At 43.1% G+C, this 12,915-nt stretch overlaps 1 protein-coding gene across 2 annotated transcripts in view; it reads right to left on the reverse strand.

Annotated features, from left to right (window-relative positions):
* Positions 1-600: 600 nt before the first annotated feature.
* CASR (calcium sensing receptor) overlaps positions 601-12,915 on the reverse strand; it is a 32,580-nt gene continuing 20,265 nt past the window's right edge. Inside the window, exons 4-6 of one of the 2 annotated variants that reach the window (XM_063113594.1) lie at positions 10,824-11,054; positions 3,650-3,773; positions 601-2,120 (exon numbers count right to left, since the gene is read on the reverse strand). In XM_063113594.1, the coding sequence (XP_062969664.1) occupies positions 601-2,120; positions 3,650-3,773; positions 10,824-11,054 (1,875 nt within the window). Of the gene's footprint in view, positions 2,121-3,649; positions 3,804-10,823; positions 11,055-12,915 lie in introns of both variants that reach the window. The other variant, XM_063113585.1, reaches the window with a different exon arrangement.

Genomic DNA, 12,915 nt, shown 5'->3' on the forward strand with positions numbered 1-12,915 from the left:
AGGTAGGAGACCAGATATCTCATGGTTTTCATAAATAGTAGGGAGCAAATTCCCCTTATGTTTTGATAATTTAAAGTTTTTCCACTGCCAAAGTGTTAGGCAGCACTGCTGACATTCTATCTTTCAGACACTTAACTCTAGTGGTGGCAAATCTGATGACCCGTCAGTCTGCACACTTTTTTCTCTGAATCAGGTTGTCCATTATTTGCAGGGCAGGCCTTTCTGTGTATGTGTGTGTGTATTTATTTACTTAAAAAGAAAGAGTAGGTGTGGGTGGGTAGTTTAAAGCCTCAGTTTCGCCTCTGAGCTGTTGAGTGGGATAGACAGAGGAAAAGATATTGGATGTGGATGAGCAACTCTGTCTCTGGCAACCTCAATGCTCTGACAAACACAACCACTGAAACACATGGCTCTTCTTTTAATTTTAAAAGGAACATTAGTCAATTCACCGTCATTTAAAACACTGTAACTAAGTTTGGGGCATTTGATGTGTCTATTATGCCTCCTTCCTCAGAGGAAAGGAGTCTGGGGAGATTCCTCATCTCTGTGATCCCAAAAAACCTCTCTGGATTCTCCTTGGACTGGCCTTCTCCTTCCATTTTACGAATGCAGTATGTTTTCTGTGACAGTGCTGCCTCCACTGCTGATGACAAAGCTCTGTGAATTGGACACTACAAGTGCTGGGGACATCTCTTCAGGGTCCTCCATCTCTGGCTGATGGTCCCCACCTGCAGGCCCTTGCAGGCCTGTTTCCTGGGTGTTCAGTTCTGAGTCTGTCTCACCGCATTGCAGCGGGAGTAACGCCTGGTGTCTGGTCAGGGTGTCATTGCCTTTCTGGGCCTCCAAGGAATTCTGGTGTGTGGAATTCCTGTGAGCCATGGCGTTCTTCTGAGGCTCATCAAAGCTCAGTGAGAAGGTGACTGTGCCACTGCCAAAGATGACCTTCTGCTTGCATCTGGGCTGCTGCTGTGATTGCTGCTGCTGCTGCTGCTGCTGCTGCTGCGGGGGCGAGGGCTGCTGTTGCTGCTCTTGTTGGGTCAGGGCCAGCGGCTGCTGCTGCTTCTGCCTCTCGGGCTGCGGGAAGGGGTCTTCGCTGTTGCTCTTGCTGCTGATGGAGGAGGAGGGGGTGGAACCCGTGGAGCCCCCGAGGCTGCTGGACCGCTTGCGGGAGACATTGCTGCGGCGCAGCGTGGCCCGGGCTGCCACCTTGAAAGCGTGAGCGGCGGTGCTGCACCGCACCTCCTCGATGGTGTTGCGGGATGGCTTGAAGAGGATGATGTAGACCTTGTTGAAGAAGATGCAGGCCAGCAAGCCAAAGCTGGCCGCCAGGATGGCGATCACCTCCACAGCAGAGACGAACTTGCCATAGGTGCTGGCGTAGGCTGGAATGAAGGAGATCCAGACGATGAAGAAGATGAGCATGCTGAAGGTGATGAACTTGGCTTCGTTGAAGTTCTCCGGCAGCTTCCGGGACTTGAAGGCGAAGAAGAAGCAGATGGCAGCCAGCAGGCAGGTGTAGCCGATCAGGAAGCCCAGTGCCATGAGCGAGCCCTCGTGGCACGTGATGAAGATGATCTCATCCTCCAGCTCGTGGTTGCGGTAGCTCGAAGGGGGCGCGGTGTAGATCCAGATAACACAGATGACGATCTGCATGAAGGTGCAGAGGAAAACCAGCAGGAACTGCAGGTTGAGCCCCCACCACTTGCGGTGGAAACTGGTGGGGATCTTGGCCTCAAACACCAGGAGGACACGGTTTGTTTTCACCAGGATGCAGGAGATGCAGAGCACGAAGCTGATGCCGAAGGCTGGCTGGCGCAGGCGGCACGTCCAGTCCTGCGGCTCCCCGATGAAGAACAGGGAGCTGGAGAAGCAGCAGAGCAGGGAGAAGAGCAGGAGGTAGGAGAGCTCTCTGTTGGTGGCCTTGACGATGGGCGTGTTGCGGAACTTGATGAAAACACCCAGCACGAAGGCTGTCAGGAAAATGCCCAGCACAGCAAAGAGGGTGAGTGCGATCCCAAAGGGCTCCGTCCATGACAGAAACTCAATCTCCTTGGCAATGCAGGAAGTGTGGTTCTCATTGGACCAGAAGTCATCTGGACACTTGTCACAGGCACTTGCATCTGAAAAATGTCCCAGTAAAGAGTTACTGTGAGGCATAGGCTAAAATTTGTGAGTATGCTTGTGGCGGTGAGGGTACATAGGTTGTTGGATATGGTCACTTTATATTCTCTTTATTGATGATATCACTGTGATATTTACACTATCAAAAACTATATTGAACCCTGACATGTTTAATAACATATTTAGTTAATTTCATGCACCTTTGATGGTTCTATTGTTTGCTTTTTCTTTGCACGGGGGTGAGGGGCACTTGTTTCCTTTAATACAACCTGCTGACAGTTTGTGGCAGAGAATGATCAACCTTGCTGGAGAGGTGGCTGCCCTGCACACCAGAGGTCTAGCACAATCCATCAACTCTTCAGAGTGATTCAAGCTCAGCCTGATTTATTTATGTATTTATTTAATAAATTTTATTGTGTATATTTGAGGTTTGTAACACAATGTTATGGGATACATATAGATAGTAAAATGGTCACTACAGTGAAGCAGATTAACATATCTATCATCTCACAGAGCCTGATTTATTTTGGATATATGGATGGGCTCTGTAGACATGCTACAGCAGACTTCCTTCTAGAGCAATGACGAGTATCCTATGCATATGACCTGTGCTTTCCTCACTCCACATCTGTGGCTTCCCAAGAAAGGAGACTGCAGACTCATTCAATCAATGAATCTTTACAAAGTCTCTGCTATGTCCCAGGCAGTGTTCAGTTTTGGGCAGTTAAAAGGAGCATGGATTCTGTGGTCAGAGAGCTGGATGGTATCCTGGCAATGCCATTTGCTAGCTGTGTGACTTTGGTCAGGCTCCTTAACCTCTCTGAGCCTCAGTTTCCTCATTTGTAAAGTGGAAGCAATAATAACCCTATTATTGTGGTGAGGATGAAATGAGATAATAACAATAGTAACCATTATAGTTAATATTTATAGATTGCTTCCAATATGCCAAAGTTTAACAAACATTTATCTAGAACTTAACTGTGCTTTACCAATATTAATTCATTTAATTCTCAGAATGCTGTAAGTTTAATTATTATTCCCACTTTATAAGAACCTGAGGCAAGTAAGACAGCAAATATGAGGGGTCTTCGAAAAGTTCATGGAAAGATTTTTTTTTTTAAATTTTATTTTTCCATGAACTTTTTGAAGTACCCTTGTATAGAGCCAGGTACCCAGCAGGAAATCTATCAAGGACTATTAACTCTGGAGCCCAAAGCAGCCAGAATTTTGTCTACTCAGGGCCCCTGAGCTCTAAGAAAAGGAAAACAATATTGGACAGCATTACCAAAGTAAGAGAAAGATGTGTAAAGGTATATTTGTAAGTTTTTACGGTATTAAGATGACATCTAGCATTCCTTTTCTATGCCCCCTCGGTGCTCAGTGTGATGTGATGCTCAGACATACTCTTGTTGAATGAGAAACTCTGCTGAGCACCATCTCAGCCCAGCCCTTTCCCATGGGCTTCCCTGGCTTCAGGCCCCTGAAGTGGACCGAGTCCTGCAGTGTCCATGAGGGGCTCTTCCTTTACCTGTCTCATCACTGTACTCCCCATCAGGACATGCCACACACTCAAAGCAGCAGGTGGGCTCCCCCTCGATGATCCCTTTCCTGGTCCCTGCCAGGCAGTCTCTGCTGCAGTTGGAAAAGGGTACCTGGAAGACAGAGAGCACAAAAGTGAGTGGCTGCAGCTGTGGGGTTAGGGGTCAGTCCTACAGCTCCTTTGACACATGCAATGGGGGAGGGAGGGTTGGGCACAAGGACCAGTGTGGCAGACTCTGGGCCTATTCCAAGAAGAGGGAGATCTAAAGGTCCTTAGTCCTGTTATCTGTGAAAGGGAGAGATGCCTATGAGTGAGTGTGTACACACACACGTATGCACACACATCCATGGGATTCTCTGATGATTAATTGTTGGGACTCTACACATTGACCAAAATTCTACTTAAATAATCCCCTCTCTCACCCCCTCCAGTTCCCAGAATGAGACACCTGTTTATTCTCATGGATTTAAAAGCTTGAGACAAACTAAAAGATACAGGACATGGAACCCACAGAGAAGTAAAATCACAAGGGAGGTATTGAGACAAGGGGAAATTTGTTTGAAAATGAGACTGAACTTTGCAGTGAGTTGCAATTCCTGCACTTTTATTTTAGGCTTTACAGAGTGATTTCTGAGACTCTTGCCTCGGTGAAGCAGTCAGGACAGCACAGAAGGATCAAAAGTGAGCAGATCAGTGAGCTGTATCAGGTGACTACTGACCCAAAGGAAGCTGCAGCAGCTGCATTAATTTCAGGTAACATAGATGTGGTTTATTTATTTTCTAAATGGACTTCAGGTACACAGAATTTGATTAATCCTAATCCTTTGCTTCTTTCCGTCATTACTGCTTCATGTTCGAATCACTTTTAGTTAGTCATTTTTATTGTCTGCCACCCAAAGCAAAAGCCAGAACTGGGACAATAACCTACATCTAACTATATGCTTCCTTCAGCCCCTCCCTCCTGCCCCCACCACATATTCATACCTGAGATGAAGATCATCCTGTGTTCATCACAGGCAAAGGGCACTAAAATTTAAGGAACAGATCAATCTAATTGTATACAAACTCTACTGGAGAATAGAGAGAAAAGGGGAAAAAAAAAGGAATTCTCTAACTCATTCTTGCAGAAGGACAATATAGCCCTGATACCCAAACCAGACAAGAACAGTATGAAAAAGAAAAAAAAAAAAAAATTACAGATACATCTCACTCGTTAATTATTTTAGGTTTTCTTCAGAAACAAACTCTGAATCAAAGATTTGTGTGCAAGTGATTTGGAAAGAAAGTTCTGCCACAGAAACATGTAAGAATGGAGGATGTAGGACTTAGAAGGAAAGGGGGACAAGCAGGGCCTTGATCTCTAGGAAAGATCCTCAGAGGGTAGCTTTCTCCTGATCCCACAGGGGAGCTCTGGACTGAAGTTCTGCCTCAGACTTGTCCTGACCTGAGGAAAGGGGCTAGGACTTTATATTTCCCCGCCACTCATCAGTTAAGGATCATCTCAGGGGAATGTAAATTCCTAGGCTCCTCTGCCTCTCTGAGTCTGTGGGCAAAGTGGGTTCCATTAGCCTGCAGCCAGTCTTCTGAGAAAGAGCAGCACTTTCTGGTTATTGGAAGCAAAAATATCCAGCAGCCCTGGAGATACATACAAAGTGTAAGGAATATAAGAGGATCTGGGAAGAGCACCACTATTTTCTACTACTTGAAAACAGATGAAAAATACTAAACAACTAGCAAACAAACTGAAAGGGCATAAGAAAGGAAATACACCATGATCATGTTAGGTTTATGTCAGGAATGAAAACAGCAAGAAAATCTATAAGTATCATTCACTGCATTAACAAATTAATGGAGATAATCATGATAATCAATAGATGAAGAAAAAGCATTTGATGAAATTTAACACAAACTAGTGATAAAAATGTAGTGAAAAAGGAGTAGGAAGAAATATCTTTAACTTGAAAGGAGCAACTTAAAAAAACTTATAGTAAACATCATTCTATATGAGAAAATATTAAAAGCATTTTCTTTAAAACAAGGATGCCCACTATCACCACTACTATTTAATACTACACTGGAGGTCTTAGCTAGTGGAATAAGACAAGAAAAACAAGGGCATATATATTGGAAAGTACTAAATAAAATAGTTATTATTTGCAGATGATATGATTGCCCATACAGAAAACCAAAAAGAATAGCTAAATTATTAGAAATAATTGGAAAGCAGCTCCAAGCTAAAACACCACAGACCACCACTGTTCCTACCAGAGTTTGATTAGTTTTTCTTAAAAAAAATACTTCACCTTTTGTTTTATGCTTATGGTTGATTTCCAAGTCCTGAAATGGTTGTTTTTGACAGAATGTCCAATTTTATTGAGGCACCATTCCAGAAGGCCTGCTTCCAGTTCATTCTTTGATCATGCCAGAAAACTGAGTACTTACTGTAGAAATTTATTAGTTATATATACTACCTAGCAGTATATATGATTCAGAGACTGTGAACTATGCATAAAACAAATGTACTTCACAGGCCTGGTTTTCCAAAGCCTTGCAGTTTCAAATATTGACCTTGCAAAGGACAGGAAATTTTCCCCAGGCTATACAGTCTCTGTTGTAAGATAAAAAGTTGTAACACAGCAAGGTTGCTGGCTCAAAGACAGACAGGTTACTGATCGATATGTAAAGATACTGGGAAATTGCTGTAAGAAGAGAATGTTTGCTAAAATCAAGCTTTTGTTAGTGGATCGACTTAATTGCATTACAGAATGTCACCTTGCTTGTCTTACTGAATGTTACCAGCTTCTGTTGTTAAACTTGTTAAACTATACTTACCAAAAACCCCACCTATGTTCTCTTCCTGTAACTTCCTGGTCTGGAGAATAAATGCAGGAAGGGAACCCCAATTCGTGGTTAATTTCCCAAATGGAAGGAATGCCTCACTCTTGAGCATTCTGGGAGATTAACCCCTTTTCAGGGCTTCTCACTGCTCAGAAGAGATGGGCTTTGAGTAATCTTTGGAGGCTCCATCACCCAGGGGACAAGGGGTGACAAATCCATGGGAGGCAAAGCAGCAAGAGACAACAAACATATCATAGAATGAAGACTACCTTGCAAAAGCATATGTTTCTTAAAGGTAGAGAACAAGTCTCACTCATCTTTGTAACCCTAGTTACAAAGCCTTGACTAATGCTTGATAAATAGTAGGGCTCATGCTATTTCCAAAATGTCTCTTTAATAAGTCTTCCCTCTACCTACCTACTCTAAAAGACATCTTACAAAGATAAAAGCATGGAAAGCAATAGAATAATTGTCATTGCTTTTTAGCAGAAAAGAAATAACTGGCTTGACAAAGTAGTTTTTAAAAACTTGAACAGAAGATGATCAACACTATCTTCTAATGAAAAAGGAATAGAAATGGCAGTATTGGACTTGATGATTGCTAAGACTCTTATGACCCTGGTTAGGAAAAAAAAGAAAGGAAAGAGTGAAGGACAATTAACATTAGGACCTTCAACTATGGTGACAAGTCATTCTCAGAGATGTTCTCTTAATCCTTCTTGAGTTACCAACCCATTTGATCATGGAATGCAAGCGATGGGCCCTGTTTCCCAAATCCACACTTGGAATTATTCTAAATATTCCTTATTAAAGGATGATGGTTGCCATATCCTTTATCAAGGTAAGGTAAAGTAAGGTTCCCTTCTATTCCTAAATTTATGAAGGTTTTTTTTTTTTAATCTGAAAGGGTATTGAATGTTACCAAATACTTTATCTGTATCTATTGACATTGTAGTAGAACTTTTATCTTTTATTTTGTTAATGTGATAAGCTACATTTATGAACTTTCTAATGTTCAGCTATCATTACATAAAGTAAATTCACTGCTAACTCTACTAGGTCATGATGAATTATATATTTTATACATCACTGGTCTAGGTTTGCTGATATTTTATTCAGGATTTGAGCTGTAATTTTATAAACAATGCTGGCCTATACTGATCTTTGCTTATACTATTCTTGTCTGTTTTGGGTATTAAGATTATTTTATCCTCATAAAATGAGTTTGATAGCCTTCCTTCTTGGTTTCTGTTAGGCTATGAGCACCAAAACTCTCAATATAACAAGTTTCAACAATATTAAAATATATTTTTCTCTTCTGTAAATGTGTAGGGATGTGGTCCAGAGTGATATGGCACTCCATGGTTCTAGAGATCTAGACTCTTTCCACCTCATTGTTCTGACGTGTTTGGCTTTTGCCTCATAGTCCTTGGTGGTGGTATCTGGTTTCCAGGAGGCAAGATAAAATAAGGGTACAAGAACAGAGCAAAAGGTTCTTGCAAGCTTTCTTACAGAAAGTTCCCAGAAGCCATCACACAACACTGCCATTTATATCTGATTCTTCAGGCTTTAGTTGCAGGGCCACACTTAGTGGAAAAGAAGGCTGGTAAATATCATCTTTACCATGTGTCTAGCTAAAATAGAGTTCTATTTTTAAAGAAAAAGGGGAGTATACATTTTGGGGGCCTTTCTCAGTCGCTGCCATGACTCTTTTCTCTTCCTTATGATGGTTAAGGAACAGACTCAGGGTCACGCAATGACTCAGTTGGAGAGCTGAGATTCACAAATCCACATCAGTCTTCAAAGTCTGCACTTTTCACTGTACCACACCCCGCTTTATGCTAGTCAAGGATTAGAAGAATGTTGCGCTCTGAGTCCTCTTACTGCATCCTTCAGCATCCATCGGCTAAAGAGGAATCCTTGTACCACAGGAGTGGCCTGAGGCAGTCACCAGAAAGATTGGTTTTGCAAAAAGCTGTCAAGTATCTCCAAGTCTCCCCAACAGCCTTCTTAAAGATATCTGTCCAATTCTGGCCAAGGAAGCTCATCTGGATTCCAAGCCCCTAATTAAGATGTCTCTTTCCTTCTATTTGTTGCAGCGAAACATGCAAAAAATTATTGACAGTATCCTGTAGAAGGTGGAACACTGAGGTTGGAATTGGGGCACCCGGAGTCTAGTCTCAGCTTTTCTATTGACCATCTGTCTGCCCGGGAGGTCACCTTTGCCTCCCCAATCCTCAGTGTCATCAACTTCAAACTGGAAGGTTGGATACAAGGATCTTTAAGGACCCATCTAGCTCTAAAGCGCTGTATTAGTAAGTAAATTGAAAATATTAAGATATAATGTTGTATTAATAACACTTTGCATTTATATAGTATAATTCAATTTGTAATATGCTTTTACATCTTTGATCTCATTTGATATCAGTAACAACTTCGTGATATCATTTGATATCAATAACAACTTTTTTTGGAGGGAAGTTATTAATATATAATTTATAGATAAATATAGACTGTCTGGTTTCTAAGTTGGTTAGAGCACAGCCTTGTAACACCAAGGTCAATGGTTCAGTTCCCTGTACTGGCAAGCCACCAAAAAATATCTATCTATCTATCTATCTAGATAGATAGATAGATAGATAGATAGATAGATAAATATAGATGGTGAGCAGAAAAGAAAGTGGACTAGACTGTAAGATTTGTTGAGTGCCCGTTGTATGCTAGGTCTGAAGTAAAATTTCAGTGGAAAAACTAATTTAATTTGTAACTCTGTCAACTATTACAGGAACATAAATGACTGAACTTGTGAGGATTCCCTGTGCATAGCCAGTTAGGGGACATTAGGGTTTTGGAGAACGGTGCAGGAAATAGTTTCCATGCAGGAGCAGGGAATGAGAATTACACCAATTAGAGATAGTCAATTTTGTGTATTAATGGGGACGAAAGATATCTGGATGACCCAATAGGGGTGAACAGGTGATATTATAGCTGATCGGTTTAGACTCTAGTCAGTTGAACCGTGATAATTTAGACAAGGGTATAATTAGTGGACAGAGAAGTGTAATCTGTGGAACTCCAAATTCTCTGTCTGGAAAAGGTCATGACATGCTTAAAAGTGAGAATCCACCCTCTGAGGTAGAAGCTAATAAAGACTCAAACAGTGCAGATGAGACCCACCATCTATAGGAGACTTCATCATGGGTAACCCATCCTACATAATGGGAAACAGTGAAATTGTAGCATCTCATCAGAAACCCAGCATCCTTAAAAAGGTTGATAAAAAGATGAAATCGAATCTTTGGTTATGTTATAAAAAGTGGTCCAAGATGCTCAAAGGTGGTAACAGAGAGGTAAACGCCAAGAGAAATGTGGTGGGTCTCATCCAGGTTTCCAGGGAGAGTTAAAGAAGATGCCCTGTTCAGGCTCCACGTCCTTAGAGAGGAGCGGGGTCCTCAGCAGCCTATTACATTCTAGGACACAATCGTTATTTCAGCATATTGTGTGTCTTTTCCTTAAGTGCATATTCACTGAGTGAAGGGCTTCTGGAATCAGGCTCTAGGTACAGTGATGCTCAGGGAAGGGGCCCCTGACTGTGGTCACAAGCATCCTCCTCTTTGTTACAGGTATGCCATAGTAGAAGTAACCGTCCCTTGGGTTTATAGGTCAGCCCTGAGCTATTTGGATGACAGGGAACTACCTCTGTATGAATTGCCCGGGCCCTGGACAATGATGATAACACCTAATGACTCAGTCTGAAACATCCAGCTCTGTTTCGGATGTGAGTGTGTCTCCATGGTTGCTACCAGCAATTAGGGTAGGGGTCAATTCTTTGTTATGCAAGACTGTCCCACATATTCTGGACATTTATCATCCCTGGACCCCAAGTGCTATACTTTCTGGTCATTGTGACCACTCAAAAAGCAGCCGCCTCCACTCTCAAACTTGTCTCCCCCACCCACAGTAGGTAGGACATATCCCTTAGGTCTCAGTTGAGAGCAACTGACTTGAGTGATGTTTATGTTTTGCTCTGGATGAAGAAAGTTTTAGCAAAGGAAATTTGATTACCAGGCAGGATGTCATATTTGTAAAAAGTAAAATTGTTTCAATATAATAAGAAGGCATGGGGTGCAGGTTTTGAGGATTCTCCTCTGTACACTAAACACTCATGGATTTCACAGGGAGCCCTGCAAGTGCAGAGGTTAATGAGCTGAAGGAAGTGGACTCACCATATTGCAAGTCCAGGGGAGAAGCCCAAGGCCCTCCCAAAGCCCAGCAGAGTTTCCTGCCCACGGTGAAGGCATCTTGTGTTCGGAACAGCACGTACCTCTCTGGAGAACCCACTCCACAGAATTTTCTCCTCGTTGATGAAGAGTCTTTCTCCCTTCTTGGCATAGACATTGTAATACCCGACTTCCTTAAACACGATGGAGCCATCCTCTGGAGAGAGGTGCCAGTTGATGATGGAATAGTTCCCCACCAGGTCACCGCACTCATCGAAAGTCACCTGCTCTCCCATATTGTTGGTAAAGTTTAGGTGCCGTAGGTGCTTCAGGACCTAAAGAGGAGCAGAGAGGAATGAGTGTAAGCCACAGGGCTGCCCCATGTAACCAGTTATGTAGGGGGTGCACTGCACAAGGGAGGTAAACTATCTTGTTCCAACAGAGTGGAAGGAACATGACTTGAGGAAGTGACACCTTTTTCTAATTTACCCCAAGACACTTGCATGTGTTAGCAGCAGCCCTGGTAAGCCATGGGCTTTACTTATTACTCAAATTGTAAGAGAGGTAGGAAACACTTTCCTGAAAATGGGAAAGGGAACGGGATATATCTCACCTGGCCACCAGCCAAGCCAAAGCTTCTGCAGGTGCACCCTCACCTTGTGGTGCCCCAGAAGGGGCAGGGTTTGTAAGCCAGAGCCCATTTTTGGCATCTTCTGAGATGGGCATTGGGGAAGGAGAGTAGGGATGACTGAGTGCTCTTATTATCTGCACCTCCTTTCCCTGTGGTCCTGCATCTGTGGAAGTATCTTGCTGCCCAAAACCACAGAGAGGGGGGTGGAAGGAGGAAAGAAATGAGGCTGTGGGTGCGGCCTTTGCCGTCGCTGTTGTCAGTCATGGTGAATCCTTGAATTTTTATGGGTTTTATGGGTCACAAAGCCTTTGCACAAAAAGTAATGATAATAGTTACTAACACATACATTACTAACAGTTATTTTTAAAATTTTAGATATGAGTCATTTTACTATCTTTGAGACATGATCCTAAGTGTTTTATATTCATTATCTAATCTTTTTTTGTTTTTTTGGTGGCTGGCTGGTACAGGGATCTGAACCCTTAACCTTGGTGTTGGTGTTATCAACACCATGTTCTAACCAAATGAGCTAACTGACCAGCCCTTATTATCTAATCTAATCCTCACAAGAAATAATATGATTACCCCCATTTTATTGATGGGGAAACTGAGGCACAGAAAACTTAAGCATCTTGTCCTGGCTCTGCTTCCTGCTGTGCCTGTGACCTGGATCAGGAGGAGAGAGTTGGTACTTGGCAGCTTATCTTTCACGTGGGACCTTCCCTGTGTCACTGGGGTACCAGGTGAGAGTAAGACACGGCCCAGCCTGTCAGTGTGGGGGCGCTCACTTCCACTCTATCACTGTTCCTCTCTGAGCCATTTCCTCACCCATGTAATGAGAGGGCTGGGCCAGAGAGTCTGCAGGGTCTCTCCAAGCTCTAGGAGTGACTTCTCTCTGTTCTGTGGTTTGGTGGCCCCAGGAATACATGTAGAGGCACCTCTCTCTTTTATCATTATTTTTAAAGTACCTAACACCAACATCTAATCTGACGCTGGGGATAAGTTTGGGTCAAGTCCATCTGAAAGATGACGGCCTTCCCAGGCCTTTCTGAGGCCCAGGCCCAGCACCTGTTATCCACGCTAATCTGATGTGGGTGACAAACCGAGCCAGTGTTGCCTGAGCCCTGCAGCATCTTTCCTGTTCCACTCCACTCCAGGGATGACACTGTTTCTTAACAATTTATATCTGTATTGACTTTATTTTTAAATAAATATTTATTTACAGTAAGGAAATTAAATAGACAAAAGGAGTGAACTGAATTTGCTAATAAGCAGCTCTGAGACATGACTAGGGACATGCAGACCCCGTGTGCTCATAGGCACACCACCTTGGGTGTCTCACCTGACCTGCTGTTTACCATCTACCTCTTTAGTGTCTGCACTGCTACCTTGGCAGGCCCTGGCTGCCCTGACTTTTGTCCCAGGCCTATGGGAGCGGGGGACCCCTCACTCCCTGCTACCTGGTTCTGCAACCAGAGCTGCTAAGACATTCTCAAAAAAGATGGAGAATGAATTCTAGTAGAGATTTGTGCCATCGTGTTGTCCCAAGCGTTCCCTGATGGTCG

The sequence above is a fragment of the Cynocephalus volans genome, chromosome 1 (assembly GCF_027409185.1).
Source record: "Cynocephalus volans isolate mCynVol1 chromosome 1, mCynVol1.pri, whole genome shotgun sequence".
Classification (NCBI taxonomy): domain Eukaryota; kingdom Metazoa; phylum Chordata; class Mammalia; order Dermoptera; family Cynocephalidae; genus Cynocephalus; species Cynocephalus volans.